The following is a 23,732-nucleotide window of genomic DNA, read 5'->3' on the forward strand; positions in this document are numbered from 1 at the left end:
TTTTGGATGATGCATAGAGTTGGATCATGTGCATAGACACATGCACACTTTGTGTTTTGTAATATCTTGTTTTTATGTTAGTTATGACCCAGTGTAGTCAAAACCTGATGAAATAGCACTCTCCAAATTCCTTTCACAGACGATTGGGACTTTACCATTGATTATACATGTCTGGTCTAGCAGATACAGTATCTGAAAGATTCCTTGAATTACTCTCTAATGAATATCAGGTGACTTTTTGAAAAAAAAAAATCAGTTTCATAAAGTAAAAGTATCAGTTTCATTAAGTAAAAAACTGTGTCTTGTAAAATGTATCATTACTTATGTCCTATTGTTTTTATAATATTGTTTTGGGATAAGAAAAAAATGTTTATTTTGTGAATTGTGTATTTTCCTTACCCCATTATTGTAAGCTTATACTAAGGTATTTCTGGTCAATTTACTCATTTTAAGTAAATATGCCTTCTTAAATATATTTATATATTTATACTGGAAGTTTTAAAGATGAAACAAAAATATGTTGCAAAATGAAGTTATTAATTAAAAATCTAATTATAAGAAAATGTGGTTTGGAACTTCATGTACTCTAAATCAGCCCCTTTCTCTTTCTCTCTCTGTTGATTAGAGTATAGCATAAGCTTAGCAATATGCTAACACAAAGCTACACTGCTTCCGTGATTCACCCTTTGTATTGCATACAGCAGTGACAAACGATTGCAAAAATCAGTCACTTGTGCAGTTTCATGAGTTAGGATACACCCTTAGAAACCGAGAAACTAACACTAACTAGCCACTATATAATATTTATTATGCCTAGATTCTTATGTGCTTTAGTTCTTAGTTTTATTTCAGTGAATGAAACAAACTTTTTTTTTCATTGTTAATCCAGTTGAAGTTTCCCAGCAGGATCATTACTTGTTCCACAAGTGTTGTCTGGTCATGGTTAAAGAGATCTGATCAAGTTGAGAGTGAATATCACTCCATAATAATGCTGTTCATTAAATCCTCTTTCTTGTATTAAAGTTTGTCACTTGGTTGCTCCCAAGAGCAGAAGGCAGGATGGGGCATGTGGAATTAAATGTTGAGATGACACTGTTTTAATACAGAACTGGTTTGGGATACATTTCTGAAATAACATTGCTCCTGTTACAACATGTCCTCCTTTGATCATTACAAATCAGGACTTTAAAGGAAATGAAACTCAAAAATGAAAGAACCACAATCCAGCTTTCCCAGAGGAATTTCCTTTTATAAGGGTATTTTGATTGAAATTGGTTAAAGAAATTGGTGGAAATTTGTACTCTGGGCCAAAGCCATATTTTCAGCTGGTTTTAAGTAATACAGGATTTCTGCCTTGGTTAGTTTGGTCCTGGGCTTCATTATAAAATGGATAGATGTATTCCATTAATAAATGTGTTTTCATGTCAGTAAACTAACATCAAGAGAGATTGCGCTATTATTATTTACAAAAACAAGCCGCTTAGTCATTTTTCTGTTGTTCACAGGTTCGTCATGAGCAGGATGAAGAAGTAAAGCAGCTCTCTCAATTGCGAGACTCACTAAGAACACAACTACAAGTGGATGGCAAAGAGGTATTCCTCTGAGATAAATAAATCTCCCAGAATGCATCACTTCTGACTCAAAATAGTGCATTTTCTTTAGAATTTTAGTCAGATGGGGAATAAATCAGTTAATCTCTATATGCAAAACTGGTTGTTCCTTGGTTTTGGTTGTAATGATGATAACAATTAATAGAGATGATGTTTTGTTTCATAACAGGATTTTCTAAACAGAAAGAACTCCGGTCATGGATACAGTATCCACCAGCCTCAAGGCAATAAGAAATACGGCACAGAAAAATCTGGATTCCTCTTAAAAAAGAGCGATGGGTGAGTTGCGCACTACTGCCTATTCGGCCCAAGGTTGAAAAGGTCACAATCCGTCCCAAAAACAACATCAACAGACCAATTATTTATTTATTACCTGGACTTGTCCAAGGTTTTCCAGACATGATGCAGTATTCAGCTCCTGTTTGCTTTTGGTCACATGGGGTGGCTGTGTGTTCCTCTGGAAACACAGTTCTCAGTGTGTGTAGTGATATATATGCCCCGATCCTAAAGATGAATGAAGAAGTGAGTTATAATATCCTAAGAGAGTCATGGAGATTGTTAGCAGCACAAAGCATCAGTCTGAGCTCTGTGACTTCAGGCCCACATTCGAGATTGTGTGTGTGTTTGTCACAGTGTTCCTCTCACACAGATGTTTTCTATTAAATGTGCTTCAGTCTCCTGCTGCACTACAGTCTTACTTGCACTTTCTTCAAACCTCAGAGCCCAGCATACAGCACACATACAGTGCACCTGGAAAGTATTCATAGCGCTTAACTTTTTCCACATCTTTTTAACGTTACCTTTATTCCAAAATGTATTAAATTCATTTATTTCCTCAAAATTCTACACACAATACCCCATAATGACAATGTGGAAAAATATTCTTTGAAATTGTTGTAAATTTGTTAAAAATAAAAAAACAGAAAAATGTACATCAGTATTCACAGCCTTTGCCGTGAAGCTCTAAATTGAGCTCAGGTACATTCTGTTTTCACTGATCATTCTAGAGATGTTTCAGCAGCTTCATTGGAGTTCACCTGTGGTAAATTCAGTGTATTGGACATGATTTGAAAAGGCATACATACACCTGTCTATATAAGGTCCCAGGGTTGACAGTGCATGTTAAAGCACAAACCAAGCATAAAGACAAAGGAATTGTCTGTAGACCTCTGAGACAGGATTGTCTCAAGGCACAAGGCTGGGGAAGGTTACAGAAAAATGTCTGCTGCTCTGAAAGTTCCAATGAGCACAGTGGCCTCCATCATCAGTAAGTGGAAGATGTTGGGAACCACCAGGACTCTTCCTAGAGCTGGCCGGCCATCTAAATGAGTGATTGGGGGAGAAGTGCCTTAACTCGATGATCACCCTGTCTGAGCTCCAGCGGTCTTCTTTGGAGAGAGGAGAACCTTACAATAGGACAACCATCTGTGCAGCAATCCACCAATCAGGCCTATATGGTAAAGTGACCAGACGGAAGCCACTCCCCATCTGGAATTTGTCAAAAGGCATCTGAAGGACTCTCAGACCATAAGAAACAAAATTCTCTGGTCTGATGAGACTAAAATTGAACTCTTTGGAGTAAATGCCAGGCGTTATGTTTGGAGAAAACCAGGCACCGCTCATCACCAGGCTAATACCATCCCTACAGTGAAGCATGATGGTGGCAGCGTCATGCTGTGGGGATGTTTTTAAGCAGCAGGAACTAGAAAACTAGTCAGTATAGAGGGAAAGATGAATGCAGCAATGTTCAGAGACATCCTGAATGAAAACCTGCTTCAGAGTGCTTGTGACCACAGACTGGGGCGACAGTTCATCTTCCAGCAGGACAATGACCCAAAGCACACTGCCAAAATATTAATGGAGTGGCTTCACAACAACTCAGTGTATGTCCTTGAGTGACCCAGCCAGAGCCCAGACCTAAATCCTGTTGAACATCTTTGGAGAGATCTAAAAATGGCTGTACACCGTCGCTTCCCATCCAACCTGATAGAGCTTGAGAGGTGCTGCAAAGAGGAATGGGCAAAAAATCCCAAAGACAGGTGTGCCAAGCTTGTGGCATCATATTCCAAAAGACTCGAGGCTGTAATTGCTGTCAAAGGTGCATCAACAAAGTATTGAGCAAAGGCTGTGAATACGTACAGTAACTACATTACAGTTTTTTTACCCATAATAATAATCAGTGGTTGAGAATAAACTAGTATTATTAATTGTAGAGAAAGTTCATAGTAATTGAAAGTCAACAGATTGAACAACTGGCTGCTATATATTTCTGTTTATAGAGTTTATATAGTAAAGCAAACTAGGCCATCATTGTTTTTCTGCTAAAGCCATCTGAATGCAATAATTTCATTTTGTTTATTTGTTGTGAAAAATTATAGTTGAAAACAAAAAAGTGTTATTGATATTGATATTATTGATAGTGTTATTGTTATTGATGATAATAAAGCTGTAAATAAAATTATCACAGTTAATCTACTAATGTAAGACGCACAAATTAATCTTTTTAAAATGTTTATAGCATAGTAAAGGCTAATAGTTGTTGTGTTATGTTTCTTAATTCTCACATTTCAAAACAAATTAGCCTACATCTGTACAAAATATAGATTTGTCATAGATCTGCAATATTTAATGTTATGATAATTCAGAATTCTCTTTTTGATGTTTCTTTGCAGTAATCATTTATGCTGATACTGATAAATATTAGATGTGGATTGTTAGGGGTTTTTCATGATCTTTGTGTTTCAGGATCAGAAAGGTTTGGCAGAAGAGGAAGTGTGGGGTGAAATATGGCTGTCTCACCATTTCTCACAGCACGGTGAGATTTTAGAGAGACAAACACAACTTTCAGTTACACATTAATTAATTGTATTACACTGCTTAATAAGCTAATAAAATGAACGATTTGTATACAAAATCAATGGCTAAATGCTTAAGTACTCTTGCTTATGTTCATAATTAGCACATTGAGATTAGTGATGGCACAAAAAGGCTGTTCTGACAGTCTTGAGGCTGATTATTTGAGCTTCAGAGGCATGCAGTCAGATTTTCCCATGCTGCATGAAAGTGTCTCATCGCTTATGTATTAGCGATTTCCTTTCAGAACCACAAAATGCAGGCCAAAATGCAAAAAAAGTGTTTAATCTGGAATCATCCGCATTGTCAAAAACCCAAACCTTTCCTGGCGTGTCTTTGCTTTCAGCTTTTACAGTGTTTTAGCCACCATAAACTTTACTTGAGCTTATACAGTACATGCATTTCTAACATTAATCCTGCATAAATGTAAATGAGATTTGTTTGCATTTGATTTAGCAGGTGACCATGTATGTGATGAGCATGTGTTTTAATCTGTTATGTCTCCTCTCTCTCAACCTCAGATCAACAGACCACCCGCAAAACTCAATCTTCTGACATGTCAGGTGCGGCCCAACCCTGAGGAGAAGAGGACGTTTGATTTAGTTACACGTAAGCTGATCTCTGTCCTTTGACCCCTTTTCTTTTCTGCAGTGGTATGAAGGTAATGACTATTTTTTAGAATGGGAAAACTAGCTTTCTATTTTATGAATAGTGTGCTGTATGTCACCTACTGATTAAAAAAATAAAAGTGAAGTGCTTTATACATTCACACATTTCAGTTAATGATATATTTTTAGTATTTTATGGGGTCAGTGTGGCATAATATGCAGAGTATTTATACTAAATATTGTAGGGATAGTAAGAAAATTGTTTTATTTTGAAGCAATCCAAGGACTAGCATGGTATGAATATGACCTCAACATGCATGACTGGAAATAATTCAGTGTTTCTGGATCTACTGAGCAGCATGTGATGCATTCTTAAATATCTGATGTGAAATACATTGTCAAACCAGCCGTGGTGTTGTATGCATGTAGGTGTTCAGAAGTATGTAAATAAGGATTTGAGCCATAGTTGTGTGTGTGTGTGGATCATGAAAAGATTGTGAATGGCTAGTTCTGACCTGTTCTTATTTCCTCCTGAGAGTCAGAATGCCTTTCCATGTTTCCTCTTCGAAGAGGCCCGCCAAACGCAGACACACCTTTTAATATCTCTCTTTTTTCCCTTTTAGACAATCGCACATACCATTTCCAGGCTGAGGATGAGCAAGAATGCATGATGTAAGAGCTGAAACACACACCCACACACACACTTATCTGTGCACTAAGAAATCATGTGTTGCAGAGAGACATGTACAGACATGCAAGAAAGTGCAGGTTCAAAACCTGCTGCTCAAGCGTAGAAAGGAAATAAAAAAGGAAAGAGAAAGATTAAGGAAGACAATGAACCGTTAAAGATGCAGCAGATGTTCCTAAGAGATGATTATTTGTTTGCTGGAGAATGGAGATATGAATGCAGATCTTGTCTTGTTGCAGATGGGTGTCTGTGCTGCAGAACAGTAAAGAGGAGGCCTTGAACACTGCTCTGGGAGGAGATCAACTGCAGTTTCAGGATAGTGGTCTGCAAGAGCTCGTCCGAGCTGTTATCTCAGGCCTGAGAAACCTGCCTGGCAATGAGTCCTGCTGTGACTGCGGAGCACCAGGTCAGAGGATCTTGATGTGTTTTGCTAAGGGATAGTTCACCCAGAAACTAAAATTTACTCTCTTTTTTACACTCCCTCAAGTGGTTCCAACCTTTTATGCTTTTCTATTTTATTAATTAATTAACTAATTAATTTTCTTTTCGGCTTAGTCCCTTTATTAATCAAGAGTTGCCACAATGAACCGCAAGCTTATCCAGCATATGTTTTATGCAGCGGATGGGCATCCAGCCGCAATTCAACGCTGGGAAACACCCATACACTCTTGCATTCACACACATACACTATGGCCAATTTAGCTTATTCAATTCACCTGTACCGCATGTCTTTGGACTGTGGGGGAAACCGGAGCAGCCGGAGGAAACCCATGCAAACACGGGGAGAACATGCAAACTCCACACAACACAGCTCAAACCAGTGACCTTCTTGCTGTGAGGCAATCGTGCTACCCACTGTGCCACCATGACACCCATTTCTTTTTTATGTTGATTACAAAATAAGCTATTTTGAAACAAACTAAAAACTGGTAATCATTGACATCCTTATTAGACAAAAACAAAGGTCTGACAGCCACTGATGATTTCCAGCATTTTGTGTTTAATAAAAGAAAGTAAGTCAAATAGATTTTTGAGTGTGACAAGTTAAAAATAAGTACATCATCATCTATGTTAATAGTCTAGTGGTTGGTGCGTCAACACATAGTACCAAGATCCTTGCAGCGACCTGAGTTTGATTCCCGGCTCAAGGTTCTTTGCCAATCCTTCCCCTATTTCTGCTCCCCACACTTTCCTGTCTGTAAATCTCTACTGTCCTATCAATGAAGGTGAAAACCCCCCAAAAAATAATTATAAAAGAATAATAAATAAATCATGAAGACAGTTTATTTATTTTTTGTTTTGGGTGAGCAATTCCTTTTAAGTCATATTACAATCAAAATGGACTTTTTTGGTTGGTTTTTTAAATTTATTTTCTATATTTATTATGATTGATGTGAACATAATAATTTTTAAAGAGCTCCTCTAATGCATTATACTTACATAGGTTTGCATGTGTAAGACTGTAAATGGCATTTTTATGCATATCAGTTTCTCTGAGATACTGAACAACACTATATTGGTCACCAACATGTTTTGCTTTTGTTCTTTAGATCCCACATGGCTCTCCACTAACCTGGGCATCCTTACCTGTATCGAGTGTTCAGGAATCCATCGTGAGCTCGGAGTACATCAGTCACGAATTCAGTCTTTAACTCTCGATGTGCTAAGCACCTCTGAGCTTCTGGTAAAAACACACACTTCTCTTTTGTTCTGAGAGTATGGGTGGTTTCCATGTTTTCTATGTTGAGGCCCACTAAACACACACACCATTAATTTCCTAATTGCATGTATCGTATTTCCTTTTTTTCTTTTTGCCCATAATCCACTGGGACTGAGTCAGCAGTTACTCACGAGTGACTCTTTCTCATCTGTACATGTTTGTTTGAACTCTTTACCTCTTACAGTAAGGAGAAATCTTCCCAAGTGTTAGAGCTCTTTCATTCAAATGTATGTTTCTATTTTACTGCTCAGTTGGATATGTTACCAAACATGTATGCACGAAGCCGGATGCATGAATGCGGTGTTCAGATGCATTCATTAGTTATGCTTTGATTCACAGTTGGCAGTGAGCATTGGAAATGCCAGATTTAATGATATCATGGAGGTCAACTTACCCAATGATGCAGTCAAGCCTCTTCCAAAGAGTGACATGTGAGTCATATTGTGTAGTTTACAAACATAGCATCTTAATAACAGCAACATTTATTTGCTTTGTCAGTAGCTATTCTTTAATTTTTTCTTTCTGGTTCATTTTGTTTCTGTGCATCCCAGGACAGCGAGGAAGGAGTACATTGTAGCAAAGTATGCAGAGCGGAGATATGTTCTCCCTAAAGAGCACTCTGAAGCATACCGCATGTTTGACACTGTGAGGAGCAAAGACCTCATGTCACTGCTGCAGCACTACGCAGAGGGAGAGGACCTGTCTAAACCAGTCACCATACCCGATGGACAGGTGAGACTACTCAATCCCACCATAAGAGAACATAAACATCCCATTACTCTATTTCTGACTTCAGACATTTCCTGAGATGTCCATTTCATATGTGATTTCCTGCGGTTAAGTTAAATGTATGTTTATTTATTCCTGATCAGTTTGAAATGTATAAGCAGAAACGAGACATCTGTGTGGATGTTATTAATCATGCATCATTCGCTCTCTGTAATTCTGTATTTCCTCTTTCTTTCCCCATCTTTAATCAGATTTCTCCTCTCCTCAGCCCACTCAGGAAGTGAGCACAAGCTGTGTAATGACTGCTCTGCTTGTGTTTGAGTTTGTTTTCTATGTGTGTGTGTCTGTGTGTTATTTGGTCTATTTATCTTAAGCAGAATTTGACTTTAATGACTCAGTGACTGAATCATCAGTTTTATTTTTGTGCACCCACATACACTTACAAGTAGAGAATTGTAGTACGCCAACTCAAAAGTCCAGTTCATGAATTTTTGTCACTCGTCATGCTGTTTCCTGTGATTTATTGACACTTGAATAACAGCGCACTTGTTTCGCCAACACGGTGGCTGGTTGGCAGCGGTCGGTAACTTTATCTCATGCTTTTCTTCATCTCACAGGATCTGAAGGAGACCGGTCTTCACTTAGCTGTGCGCATGTCTGATAAGACTTCTCTGGCTCTGGTGGATTTTCTTGCACAGAACTGGTGAGAGAAATCTACTATAGTCACCAATCTATCAGCAACAGTTAGGATGTCCATCGGCTGACTGCTCTTCCTCTCTCCCTCTCTGTGTGTCTGTGTGTTTTCACAGTGGCTGCCTGGAAAAGAAGACTGTAGAAGGAAACACAGCTCTTCATTACTGTGCATTGTACAAAAAAACAGAGTGTTTGAAACTTCTACTCAAAGCAAAGGCTGTTTTACATACAGGTATGCAAAAATCAGTAACTTGGTTACTATGAAAATGTGATGAATGGACGGTAAATAGATAAATGGATAGAAATGATGGATGGATGGAGAATCAATGCATAGACATTAAATGATGAATGGTTATTTAGTGGATTCCATGGATTAGATGGATAGATAGACAGACAGACAGATGGATGGATGGATGGATGGATGGATAAATAGTTAGTTAGTTAGTTAGTTAGTTAGTTAGTTAGTTAGTTAGTTAGTTAGTTAGTTAGTTAGTTAGATTGTAGGGATGTAATGCATCACTGTTGATCCGTGATTCGTATGGATCACAACCCACAGTTCGGAACACACGTGGCCTGTGGATTAATACATTTTTTAACTAGTAGATTTAGATTCCTAAATTTGTAACAATCACAGAGAGATTGCCTCTCCCGTCATTCAAATCATATTTATGAAAGCATTTAGGCTTTCCTGTTAAGTGATGTTTGATAAACAAATTTCGGGAGGAGCACGCGCAGAAGTTTCAGTATCAAATACGTCATTGACAATTATTCTATTATCCAATCAGTTCTTGACCAAACCCCTATATATACCAAAGCTGTCTTACCTGCAGCATCTTACGACTTTAGCATCCAAACTTCGACGCAGAATGTCTGAGATTAATCTCTTCGCAGAGGACGACGCCTTCCTTGCCGAGGCTCCTCTGAGATCTCCCGCCGGTACCCAAAGCTCCGTAGCCCCGCAGAGCGCATCAGCTCAGCCCGCGGCTCCACCTCGAGGCCGCCGTTCAGCCAGAATCACGGCTGTCCGATCAAGACGGGGCTCACCATCTCCATCTCCCAGAAGGCAATCCTCTCCAGCCTCATCATTTGCCTCAGCCATGTCCTCCGTCCCAGCCACAGGGATAAACACCGTCTCCGACCTCCGCCAAGCATTGGCCAGCGCAGGCGTCACCGTTCCGCGCCGAACCACCAAGGCGGACCTCCTGGCTATGTATAACGCCTTGCAATCCGGAGCACCACTTCCTTCCATCACTCCACCTTCCAAAGCCACGAAAAAATCCGGCCAGGTACAAAAGTCTCCATACCAGCGTCCGGATCGAAACCAGTCTTCCAGACCCGGACGCAGCAGCAGGCCGTCAGCGAGTCTGGGGAGAGCCCAAGGTCCAGAGGACGTAGGATCTCAAACCCCGGAAGTGGGACTCCACGCCGGCTCTGGACTCGTTCCTTCGAGCCGCCAGTATAGCGTGAGCTTGCCTCCGCTAGCGGCACCAGAAGCTCATCCTCAAATATATCCTTGGCCCGCAGCCCCCCCTTCAAACTCAAGCGCAGGGTCGCTACAGGAAGCACAGGCCCAAATTCACATCCTGCCTCCCCATTCCTCCCAAGCTCCCACGAGCAGTGCGAGCGCGAGGCCGCCTCAGCTCCCAGCTCAAAACCCAGCTCCTCTAATTCCTCCTCTTCTTCCCCAGGTTTTCTCAGGCCCCGACGCAAGTTCCAGCGCGAGGCCACCTCCGCTGATGTCACTAACGTCGGCAGCCCCTCCTCTCTTCTCTTTTTCTCCCACTGGTGATCCTAGGGCCAGCAGCAGCGCGAGCATGCCTCCGCAAGCGGCCCTAGCTTACAACTTTCCTTCAGGCCCCGACGCAAGTTCCAGCGTGAGGCCGCCTCCGCTGATGTCACTAACGTCGGCAGCCCCTCCTCTCTTCTCTTTTCCTCCCACCGGTGATCCTAGGGTCAGCAGCGCGAGCATGCCTCCGCAAGCGGCCCTAGCTTACAACTTTCCTCCAGGCCCCGACGCAAGTTCCAGCGTGAGGCCGCCTCCGCTGACGTCACTAACGTCGGAAGCCCCTCCCCTTTTCTCTTTCCCTCCCACCGGTGATCCTAGGGCCAGCAGTAGCGCGAGCATGCCTCCGCAAGCGGCTCTAGCCTCCAACATCCCACAGCCACTTCTTCACACTAAGTCTTTTTCTCTGTCCACAGCCACGCCTCTACCTGTTCCACCCAACGCCCTCGCCCTGGATCCTCCACCCGTCTCCAACACCATCAGGAGCCAAATCCTGTCAGGTTCGGATGTTGATCTTTTTTCTCTCCTCTCACCCATTTCACCCACATCGGCAGACCGCCAGATAGATTGCGGCCAATTTTCAGTAACTTTAAAAAACACAGCTAACATTCAGTCACGCATCTTATCATTCGCAGAATTCACAATAGCATTTTCAAGATATACAGACGTCATTTGTTCTGTCTATCCCCACAGGAGGCGTGAGCTCAATGATTATCTCGCGATAGTCGCTGAGCTCGCGCTCTCATACGGAGGCTCTCATTTCTATACATACCACCGCCTTTTCTCCGCTAAATGCGCCATTCGCATTTCACAATGGAACCAGACCCCATTCTGGGGAGCCATAGACACAGATCTCCATAATAAAGTCTTTCTCGGTTGCCGCAGTATATCTTGCGCGGTCTGTCGATCCACCACCCACCACACAGAATCATGCCCATTCATAAATCCCATCCCTCCTCCCCTCCCCGACCCAGCCCAGCCCAGATCTACCAGTTACGTCCCTTCAAACCCAAATATTCCGCCCCTTTTTTCTGATCACAGCTCTTCTGTCCCAGCCTCCGCCAGCCCGTGCACCGGCTTCAATAGCGGCAGGTGCTGGAGACAGAAATGTCGTTTTTTGCATGTTTGCAATTTCTGCGGCGGCGCTCACGCCCGCACAGTATGTCCAGTGAGAAAATCTGTAAATAAAAATACCAGAAAGTACCTATCGACTCCTGTGAATGTTTCTCGCCTAAAATCGGAACTGCTCAAACATCCCGATCCCAAATTCACCGAATTTCTATTAACGGGTCTGTCTTCAGGTTTTCATCCAGGTGTCACTAGCCTACCCACCTGTAGTTTCATTTGTCCAAATCTTCAGTCCGCTCTCGCCGAACCCGACGTCGTCGACCGTCTAATCAAAAAAGAAGTAGACGAAAATTTCATGATGGGTCCTTTCTCCGCACCTCCTTTCAGAGTTTATCGCGTCAGTCCTATTGGCATCGCCACTAGGAAATTCTCCGATAAAAAACGCTTAATAATCGACCTCTCCTCCCCTCATAACTCTCCGTTTCCTAGTATTAACAGTCTCATCCCTCTGGAAGAGTACTCAATGATTTATCATGACATCGACCAAGCTATTTCATTAATTAAAATCGCGGGTCGCGGCGCATGGATGGCTAAAGTCGACATAACGTCCGCCTTTAAAGTCATGCCCATCCACCCTGACTTTTGGCACCTTTTCGGCATTCTTTGGCGAAAAAATTATTATTTTTCCGTCCGCCTAACCTTTGGTTGCAGAAGTAGTCCAAAGATTTTCGATACGCTGTCGGAAGCAATCTGCTGGATCCTTTCCAATAACTACGAAATCCCGCATCTAATACATCTACTAGATGATTTCCTAATCATCTCACCACCAGACGCTATACCAGCCGCGCACCTTTTGACAGTTCAGAAGGTTTTCGCTGAACTCGGGATTCCCCTCGCCGAGGAAAAAACCGCCGGTCCAAGCACTTCAATCGAATTCTTGGGCATCAAATTAGACTCCAATAAATTCCAAGCGTCCCTACCAAAGGAAAAAATTGATCGAACGATCCTGGTAGCTTCCTCCCTATTAGACAGTCCCCTCTGTTCTAAGCGTGAGCTATTATCAATTCTCGGCCATTTGAATTTCGCAATGCGCATAATTCCCCAAGGCCGCTCGTTTATTTCTCATCTCTTATTTCTCGCGTCCTCAGCTCACGGTCTAGAGGATATTATATCCATCGATGACAATAGCCTAAACGAACTCCGTTTATGGATATTATTCCTCAAACAATGGAACGGTCTCTCCTTCTTTTACAGCGACCTAATATCCTCCCCAGCAGACATTAATTTATTCACCGACGCCGCCCCGTCAATCGGATTCGGAGGCTACTATCAAGGACGCTGGTTCGCGTCCACTTGGCCGCCCCAGCTATTAGACCTGCCGCAACCACTAAAATCATCGGCGCTATTCGAGCTCTACCCACTAGTCGTCGCTGCATCCCTATGGGGTAAAGAATGGTCCTCTTCCCGCATCATAATTCACTGTGACAATGAAGCAACCGTTCACTGTATAAATAAAGGCCGTTCAAATTCGCTAGCACTAATTCCCCTACTAAGACGCCTAACTTGGATCTCAGCATGTGACCAGTTTATTTTAACTGCAAATCACATTTCTGGGTCCAAAAATCAAATTGCTGACTCTCTCTCTCGTTTTGCCTTCCAGAAATTCAGACATTTGGCTCCAGAGGCGGATCAGTTTCCAATCCAAGTCCCTCCTTATTCAGAGCTGATATTCCCATAGATCATCCTTTAAAAAAAAAAAAAAAAAAAAAACCTGCTTGGAGCCTCTCTCGACTTTATCCTTCAGGCAGTGGCTCCTAGAACCCTGCAGTCATATTTAACAGCATGGAAAAGCTTTAAAACATTCCATGCATGTTATAACATACTGTTTCCAGATTTTTCTCTACTTTCCATTTCATCTTACATATCCTACCTCACAATTATCAAAAAACTCCAGATCAATTCCATTAAAGGCTATTTGAGTGGAATTCAATTTTTCCACAAACTAATTTACGGCTCCCCTGCACCTCACATAGCTAATTCGCAAACAACTCTTCTCTTGAAAGGCATACAGAGAACCCACCCCACACGTCATGACACCCGACAACCCATAACACTGAAAACACTCACTAAATGCATATCCACTCTTCGCAAAGGATACGAATCAATCCACACAGCACGTACTCTCGACGCCATGTTTATTTTAGCCTTCTTCGGATTTTTAAGGTGTTCAGAACTCACCATTACATCAGGGTTCAACCCAAACATTCATCCCACCATATCCGATCTAGTAACGCTGGATAACGAAACCATTTCTTTCCTCATTAAACAAAGCAAAACTGATAAAGCAAAAAGAGGCCATTACATTTACATTTTCAACCTTCAATCACCTATCCATCCATACCAAACACTGCTAGCATTTTCACATATCAGGAGATCACAAGCCACTTCCCTTTCAGACCCCCTTTTTACAGACGATAGCAATCGCCCAGTCACTCGTTTCTGGTTCCAGAAGCATCTTAAATGCGTCCTAATTAAGTCGGGCTTTCCAGCTGACAATTTCTCCAGCCATTCCTTCAGAATAGGCGCAGCCACCACTGCAGCACAAAATGGTCTATCAGAGCAGCAGATCCAAACACTCGGACGCTGGTCCTCACAGGCCTTTAAGTGCTACATTCGAGCCGACCGCTCTCACATTAGAAAAGCCCATCAAACCCTTATTCAAAACACATTCCTTCATTGACACGACACTTCCTTCGAAATATACTTTGCATAATATATTTTAATAACGCTAATACAGCATCTACATAACCGTTCCAACAGGAGATGCACACCTCATTATTATGCACCACTGCAAGCGCAGAGACTGCTCCCACGGGAGACGTACACCTTTTTATGCACCACCGCTAGCGCGGTGACCGCTCCTACGGGAGACGTACACCTTTATAATCATGCACCACCGCAAGTGCGGTGACAGCTCCCACGGGAGACATACATCTTATGCACCACTGCAAGTGCAGTGACCGCTCCCTCGGGAGACACACACCTCATTATTATGCACCACTGCTAGTACAGTGACCGCTCCTACGGGAGACGTACACCTTTATATATTATGCACCACTGTATGTGCAGTGACCGCTCCCATGGGAGACGTACACCTCATTATGCACCACTGCAAGCGCAGTGACCGCTCCTACGGGAGACGTACACCTTTATAAATTATGCACCACTGCAAGTGCAGTGACCGCTCCCATGGGAGACGTACACCTCATTATGCACCACTGCAAGCGCAGTGACCGCTCCTACGGGAGACGTACACTTTATAATTACGCACCACTGCAAGTGCAGTGACAGCTCCCACGGGAGACGTACACCTCATTATCATGCACCACTGCTAGTGCAGTGACCGCTCCTACGGGAGACGTACACCTTTACAAAATTTTGCACCACTGCAAGTGCAGTGACCGCTCCCATGGGAGACGTACACCTCATTATGCACCACTGCAAGCGCAGTGACAGCTCCTACGGGAGACGTACACCTTATAATTATGCACCACTGCAAGCGCAGTGACAGCTCCCATGGGAGACGTACACCTTATCATGCACCACTGCAAGCGCAGTGACAGCTCCCTCGGGAGACGTACACCTTAATTATGCACCACTGCAAGTGCAGTGACAGCTCCCATGGGAGAAGTACACCTTACCACCACTGCCAGCGCAGTGACCGCTCCTATGGGAGACGCCCGTCTCCCGTGGGAGCGACGACTCCTGCTGGAGACACTTAACGCATCACCATCAATACAGTTACTGCCTCCTCCCGAGACACACACCTTGCAAAGCACAACCATCAGCTTAACAGCACCCCTCCAAATTTTAAAGATCAGCAAATTTTGGGGGGCTCACCCACTTGTCTGGCTGCTGTCCTGTAACAAAATAAGCGATTTTTGGGGAGCGTTCTGGGGCCGGGCTAGATACTTCGCTCGAATCCCTATTCCTCTTTGTTTCCTGATAAGAGGAATGACTCGAGTTTGGGTGTCTTCCCCGAGCTCAGAGCCCTCTCCCCGGACAGCACGCCAAATACGCTTTATTCTGAAACTGTTGCAAGTGTGAACTCGTGAAGTGATGTTTGATAAACAAATTTCGGGAGGAGCACGCGCAGAAGTTTCAGTATCAAATACGTCATTGACAATTATTCTATTATCCAATCAGTTCTTGACCAAACCCCTATATATACCAAAGCTGTCTTACCTGCAGCATCTTACGACTTTAGCATCCCTCCACCACCCCGTCACCTCACCTCTTAAGCATTACTATCCCGGGGGGAGCGTTCTGGGGCCGGGCTAGATACTTCGCTCGAATCCCTATTCCTCTTTGTTTCCTGATAAGAGGAATGACTCGAGTTTGGGTGTCTTCCCCGAGCTCAGAGCCCTCTCCCCGGACAGCACGCCAAATACGCTTTATTCTGAAACTGTTGCAAGTGTGAACTCGTGAAATATAATGATGACTGAAGAAGTTGTGTTAGGTTATTCGGGATTTGGTGGGTTTCATTAAAGGTGTTTTCTGTCACTACTTGCTTAGCCTGCATTAATGCATTGTGTAATGCTGTGGTTTTCAAACTTTTAGGACACACAAGTTTGGCCAATTTCACTCGCCCCCTACCCACCTTCCACCAAGCCAAAATAATAATGCATGTGCAAACGTCATTCACATATTACTTGCGGCGTTTTAAGTGTGTAACATTAATTACATTAAAACATAAATATATAGCTCACCTGATTCAGTCTGTGCCTGTTTCTGTGAGGACAACATGCTAATCTGTGGTTGGATTCCTGACACGACCAACTGTAAATCATCTTCCACTCTCAATAAGTGTGAGCCATTGCCTACTTACTTTTGATGTATGTACATAGAAAATGCTGCTTCACGAAGCCAAGTTCTCAGAGCCCTGACGGTGTGGTTGAGTCGAACATTGAGTACGTTTACAAGGACACCAATAGATTTTTATTACAATTAAGACAATACTCTGATTAAGAGTCTACCATGTAAATAGCGTTTTTGATTACCTTAATCTGACTAAAGTCATAACTGAACTAAACCGAAATGGAAACAAGCCATGTGGAGTATGCATATATTACTGGCATTATTGAAGTAAACACCGCAATCAAACTATTACCCAGCATTGCCAGACGTACGATAATTATCGTATTTGTATGTTAATTTCGACCTCTGTTCGATCAATAATGATAAAAATCCTATAATCTATGATGATTTCAGAATTTTATGGCATTTAAAAGTAATTTCATTGTAATCTTCGGGCTTCTTTACTTATTAATCTAGCTGCATCAATTCTGTACTGTCTGTGAGGAGAAGGTGGAGTTAGGCACATTTTCTAACTCATCTTAAGTTACATCTTCTCAGCCAATCAACGTGGAGAATGGCTCTCTCTCATGAGTTAACGCTCCTGCTGCACGTGCTCGTGGTTAGGTCAGTAGTTTTCAATTTGAGGTAAATTTTTTTTTAAGCAATAATGTTAAAACAATTAGTGCTGTAAAGGAAGGTGAGAAGGACGGGAGTTTTCCCTTGATGTTCTCGTTTTTCCCCATTCAAATGCGTCATGTGAACGTGTTTTTTCCCAAAGTTAATCTCATCAAAACAAAGCATGCACACCTCAGAGTGTGTTAAAAATTCGGGAGGGTGCACTGCTTTCAAGGCAACCAGCACTATTTTGCAGTCTATGACGGCATCCAGTTTGTACAGCAAAATAAATCCCTTAACATCTGGCAACATGCAACATTCCATAACAGCAACTCAGAGGTGCAGTTTGAACCTTCCCATTAAGGTATGCCTAGTTTTTTAATGTATTGTGCACATTGTGTCAAAAAAGCTATGTGTCTAGATAATAGCAGTATACTCTTCGTTTGACTCGTGTACGATAATTTTTCTCCAAATACGATAATTTTGAGGTTCTGGTACGATACTTTGACATTTCCAATCTGGCAACACTGCTATTACCGTCATGTAGGACTTTAGTCAGTAAAGGACCGTACACACGCACATCGCGAAATGTGTACGTTTTTTTCTTTACATTCGGCGTGCGTTATAAAATTCCATAACACTCTTCCAACAGTTCTTACTCCTTATTTGTGTCTAATACCCCAGTTTGTTACGGGGGCACGAATGAAAAGTTCATGAGTGAAAGTGAAGCTGCCGGACTGCAGTTAAAGTCACCTAAAATTACATGAAACTCTTACATGACAGCACTTCACGTACATCTTAATTATGTTATTGTCTGATTCAGATTAAGGCAAATAACCATTGTGTCCATGTAAGCGTAGTCAGCATGTCTTCAAAGTTAGTGAAAGATCCAGAAGGGCATCCTGCTGACTTGATCCAGAAGGGCACTTTTTTGTCAGAAGCTCACCTGTTTTACTTTCATTCATTTCATTTTAAAAAGCACCCGCTCCATTTTATTTGTATATGTTTTACTTGAATGCATTAACTCTACACGTGCCTGATAGTTAGATGTGGAGCTAACGCTAATCATATTCACTCTAGTGAACACATACAAATCGGCATCATAATTTACTCAAGTGCAAGCCTCAATGTCTCGCGCCCCCCTTAATAGGTGATTGCGCCCCACAGTTTGAAAACCCCTGGTGTAATGCATGTGTAAGCTGGATGATTAATCATTAAAAGATCAGGATCTCAACACACACGAAATATAAATTATAAATGATGGTGATTTGCATATGTTTATTAATCTTCCCAATCACTGCATTTAATTGTGAAAATGCAGAAAATCAAGAAAGAGATTCAGTCTTTAGTCTTTTGAGTTAGTTATGAAGTTACAGTCAAATAACACAGAAATACTGGGATACAAGTTTAAAGTTAAAGATAAAACCACAGATGTCTTATGCATTTAACGACCCTCAAAAATGAAAGATGTAGGCAGCAATTACATTATTTAACCAATAGGTGGCGACAACCAGCCATCAAAATATATGCCACTGAATAATTCTTCAAAAATGACACATCTAGCAATGAAACATGAAGTTTTATGAGTGAACAACTGAATCATTCCTTGAAAATGAGACTAAAAATAAATACAAACTATAATTTTAGATTTATACATTTATACATGTTGCGTTATCAGCAACAGTAGTAGTAACTGTGAATTTTTCACAGTACAAAATATTTTACAATTTATTTTTATTCAGCTGATTACTTCATTTTATCTTGAATAAAATTACAGGTTCTAAGTTATGTTTGTTAAAACCAAAAGGTTCTTGCAGTACTGTTTTTCCTTTTTGGCTGAACCAAAAATATAGTCTGATCCATGACTAGAAAAACCATTATGTGATCCAAACTGTGAGATTTGTGATTGTTTACTAATAGATGGATGGACGAATCTATAGATAGATAGATAGATGGATGGACAGGTAGATAGATAAACAGACTGTACAACTATGAGCATGATTGACACACATACAGGAATGTAGTTCGGTAGACAAATAAATCTTCTGTCTGATTGTGATCTTCTATTGTTCTGACTGTCCTGTAGTGAACTCTGCGGGCGAGACGGCTCTTGACATTGCCAAGAGACTGCAGCACATGCAGTGTATTGAACTGGTGAGCTTGACATATTGTACACACACTGCTGATGCAAAGCTTTTATTGGCTTTGTCTGTGTATGCGAGCACATGTTTGTACAGATATTATCTCCTGGTTGACTAGGTTCAACTTTATCCTGTTTAATATCCTGAAGTCTCATATGACTGTGTTCTTAAGCAACATCCCCTGCATATAATTGTATCATCACATAAAGCAAACATACAGTAATGTTGCAGTTTTATATAATTTCTGCCAAATCATGCAGTCCCAAAGAGTTGATTATAAAGTTTTTGTTTGGGTGTATCTCTTTTTTTAGTGTGAAGTATCATTCGTGTATCTCTTTTTGTAGTGTGAAATCCCATTCTTGTCAAAAGTCTCAGTATGTGAGTTGGCTATAATATTTCTTACCTTTTTTGTGTATGTCCAGTTGGAATTGGCACACAGTGGGAAGTTTAACTCTCAGATCCATGTTGAATACACATGGGAGATGCCACAGGACATGTATGACAGTGAAGACGATCTGGATGAAAGGGTCTGTGATGACTTCATACTATATGGATTTTTGTGTGTATGTATATATATATATATATATATATATATATATATATATATATATATATATATATATACACACACATATATATATATACACACACACACACACACACATATATATATATACATAAGCAAAGTAGTGCTCAGGAACACAGATGTCTCTTTTTACTCAAAATCTAAACAAATGCTCATTGTCATTCTTTAGGCAAGTCCCCATCCTAAAGGCTCACGGTCTCCACTTCCCCCTACTGGCATGAACGGGCACTGCTCGTCTGCGTGGAATTTAAATAAAAGCTGTCCAGCCAGAACCTATGAGAACATTGACTTCCTATATCAAAATCCACCCAACAACAGCGCCCCTACTGGTTGCCACATGCCACCTCCATTACCAGCTAAAGCAATACAGAGAGGTAGGATGCTGTTTATCAGCGTTTAATTGATGTTTGACAGCTGAAGTCTGGAATTTAGCATCCACAAAATAACAGAATCTTTGGTTGATAAACAAAAATGATTAGATGTTGTCTGAGAAGATGAATTGAGCCAGTTGCATATGTAGATTTCTGTAGAAACCCTGTAGGTTTATTCCAGACAAACCACAGCACGGTCATAGGTAATATGTGTCCCCACAGGACGTTCAGATCCTCAGATTTCGGGTTCCATTCCAGAGACTCACACCCCATACCGTCAGAGTTCTCATCCCACGGGCTGCTTTCAGAGAATCAGCATTACACCTCCAGAGCCCTGTGGACCCACACCTGCACGTTCTCACAGCACCGGACCATCTAAAGGACAGAGACAGACCGTGTTCTGGGAGGGACAGGCTTTCTCAGGGGCAGAGGGCAAAAATCACTCCACCTCACCCCAGAGTCAGAGAGGACCTGTCAGGTTAGTCACTGCAATCCTGCATTGCTTTAACTTGAGGCTAGATGTTTCCTCAGTATTGTACATTATTATTATCTTAGTTTTACAGTTGTATAAATTGCATTTAAAAATTAACTACATATGAGTTATAAGTATTGTTTAAAGCATAGGTGCCCAAACTCAGTCATAGAGGGCCTGGAGTTCAGCTCCAATTGCAATTAGAAATACCTGAACCAACTAATCAAGCTCTTAGGTATACTAGAAACTTTTTGGCAGGTGTGTTGAAGCAAGTTGGAGTTAAAATCTGCAGGGCACCGGCTCTCCAGGACCAAGTTTGGGCCTGGTTTAAAGAATAATTCACCAAAAAAAAAAAATCTGGCATTTACTCACTCTTGTGTTATTTCAGATCTATACGATTTGGTAATCCATTGACTTTCATTGTATTTTTTTCCAAACAGTTGAAGTCAATGGAAACATTTTTCAAAATATCTGCTTTTTAAATATACAATAGAAAGAACACAGGTTTAAAACAACATGTAGTGTACATTTTGAGAATTACAATTTTTGGTTTTGAATTTAAGCCAGTCTAATCTATTTCTATAAAATTTAGTGTAGCACCCCCTGAACTCAGCATTTCTGTGAATATGTAAGTCTCGTATTCGGATATATTATAATCAAAATGTTGTGTATGCAGCTCAGAGAAGACGACCTCATATCGGCGGACGAGTGGCGGCAGTCAAGGAAAGGGTTCAGCTCCATCTCCAGGCTATGCAGGCAGTCAGGAGGAACTTTACTGCAGTCCAGCTTCCAACCCTGCACCTCCTCCAGCTAATGCTAACAACAGTGTCTCGGTGCCAGTTTTACTGCCACCACCTCGCTCACGCAAAAATGCGATGGTAATATGGCGTGCAGTAATCGTACTCTCTTAATTTTAAGAAGATGTCTTCTGTACGTTTATGTAGTATGTTTTGGTTTAGTTTGAACATTGCAATGTATTTGTACGGGTGAAATACACTGCACAACTTTAGCTCAGATATTTCTGAGGCGATGATGCTAGTTTTCAGATTGTGGATTAATTTCAAAGACAATTATGCAGTGTTTGACAGACAGACTTTTTTTTTTTTATAAAGACCTTTCTTTTTTTTAACATAATACTCATCTGGAATGGCTGTATGTTATAGCCAAGTAGAAATGGAAATGCATCTCGACTGACCATTAATACAAGGTAGAAATAGTAATGCGTCTCAACTGAACACTTGTAATCAGATCACTAAAATTGCATGGTAATATCAGGAGCAAACCAAAAGCCTTAGTTGTGTTTAATTTTTTTTGTAAACAGACTTGATTTTGATTTGAGATTTCTCTGTGTTAAAGTCAGCAACTGTATGATTTATCATTGAAAGTTCATGTAGTGTATTTCAGTCTTAACTTTTATCTGTTTGTGTCAGATCTCATTAAGGGAAAGGCCCAAAAAGGTCAAAGCATTGGTTGACTGCAGAGCGGTTGGAGCCAATCACCTCGCTTTTTTTAAGAATGAGGTCATCATAGTGACAGCAACTGACGACCCACACTGGTGGGTAAGTATACAATGTCTCTCACACTGAAAAGCACACACACACACACACACACACACACACACACACACACACACAGATTTATTTTGTGAACATTCCATTGGCTTCCATTGATTTTATAATGTACAACCTGTATTAGTTGATACCTCTATCCCCCCCTACCCCAACCCTGCCCCTAAACCCAACTCTCACAGGAGACATTCTGCACTTTTGCATGCTCAAAATACTTAATTCTTTGTGGTTTATGAGCCATTTTCCTCATAGGGACCAAAGAATGTTTCTCTAAGGTCAAAATGTAGTGATATTGCTAATCCTGTTGGGATATTTTGTCCCAATCCTGTGTTTATCTGCTATACTTTTAAAATCTGTGAATGAATTTAGAGTCTAAACCTCAACATCTTTCTCACTTCTTTCCCAGGTGGGCCACATAGAGGGAGAACCTTCTAGAAGCGGCACCTTTCCAGTCAACTATGTACATAAATTAGGAGAATGAGATGACACCATGTAGAGCCAGTCTAGACTGTTGCTTTTATCTTCAGAGCCGTTGGACCTAGAAGCGGTGAAATGCACTTAGAAGATGAAAGACTTGAGAACAGACTCTCTCACAGCATTAGTGTGGACACGGTAAGATGATCCATTCAGTGTTGCTCAGAACGGATCTCAGCTGTTCATCTGGACTGAAGGATTGGCAGGTACGTTTTATGAATGACTGGACTTCTTTGGTGGAAAAAAGGGCTTTGTTGTTAGACTGCACTTGTTGTATCTTATTGATGTTGACGCCGTGGCTATTGGAGTTGAAGGTCTCTAAAAGAGATTGTTGCCAGACTCGGAGGCACTGGGCTCATTTGCTGAACCTCATCCTGTGGTTGCTGCTCTCTGGATATCATTTTATACCATCAGGCATTATGACGTGCCCATTAGTCCTAGCCAGACAGCAGGTCCACCAGACAGAGGAGGATGGATTTGGTTTCATCTGTCTCCTCTGAACCGTCGTCTCCTATTGCTGCTGATTCCCGGACATAAGAAATAAGGGTTATTCATAAACATAAGGCACACAAAGATTCTAGAGACCGCAAACAACAAGAAACACTCAATAGGTTTGGACTGCAGATTTTTCAGTATTGTTCAGTATTGCTACTTACGAAAGAAACCCAAAATACATCAAGTAACCCACACAGTACTATTACACTTTATAGTGCACACACAAACAATGTTAGTCCACTGCCACAGTTACTTTTAAAGCTCAAACGTGGTGATTTTTAAAGCTCTGGCTTGTTTTGGTAGAATATTTTGTTGTCTACAGTAAAGACACACAGATTAAATTCTGAAGCACACATTAAATCTGGATCGTATTTGGTAAAAAAAAAAAAATATTTTATTGC

At 41.4% G+C, this 23,732-nt stretch overlaps 1 protein-coding gene across 2 annotated transcripts in view; it reads left to right on the plus strand.

Moving 5' to 3' along the window:
- Positions 1-23,525, plus strand: part of asap3 (ArfGAP with SH3 domain, ankyrin repeat and PH domain 3) — a 53,907-nt gene extending 30,382 nt beyond the window's left edge. Inside the window, exons 9-26 of one of the 2 annotated variants that reach the window (XM_056476600.1) lie at positions 1,506-1,592; positions 1,780-1,889; positions 4,356-4,425; positions 4,985-5,072; positions 5,695-5,743; positions 5,999-6,165; positions 7,310-7,443; positions 7,819-7,910; positions 8,031-8,211; positions 8,826-8,911; positions 9,018-9,133; positions 19,311-19,378; positions 19,788-19,892; positions 20,121-20,325; positions 20,545-20,800; positions 21,471-21,672; positions 22,225-22,353; positions 22,769-23,525. In XM_056476600.1, coding sequence (XP_056332575.1) covers positions 1,506-1,592; positions 1,780-1,889; positions 4,356-4,425; positions 4,985-5,072; positions 5,695-5,743; positions 5,999-6,165; positions 7,310-7,443; positions 7,819-7,910; positions 8,031-8,211; positions 8,826-8,911; positions 9,018-9,133; positions 19,311-19,378; positions 19,788-19,892; positions 20,121-20,325; positions 20,545-20,800; positions 21,471-21,672; positions 22,225-22,353; positions 22,769-22,843 — 2,220 coding nt within the window. In that variant the 3' untranslated portion in view covers positions 22,844-23,525. The remainder of the gene's footprint in view (positions 1-1,505; positions 1,593-1,779; positions 1,890-4,355; positions 4,426-4,984; positions 5,073-5,694; positions 5,744-5,998; positions 6,166-7,309; positions 7,444-7,818; positions 7,911-8,030; positions 8,212-8,825; positions 8,912-9,017; positions 9,134-19,310; positions 19,379-19,787; positions 19,893-20,120; positions 20,326-20,544; positions 20,801-21,470; positions 21,673-22,224; positions 22,354-22,768) is intronic. The other variant, XM_056476601.1, reaches the window with a different exon arrangement.
- The last annotated feature ends 207 nt before the right edge of the window (positions 23,526-23,732 follow it).

This window comes from Danio aesculapii, chromosome 17, assembly GCF_903798145.1.
Source record: "Danio aesculapii chromosome 17, fDanAes4.1, whole genome shotgun sequence".
Taxonomy (NCBI): domain Eukaryota; kingdom Metazoa; phylum Chordata; class Actinopteri; order Cypriniformes; family Danionidae; genus Danio; species Danio aesculapii.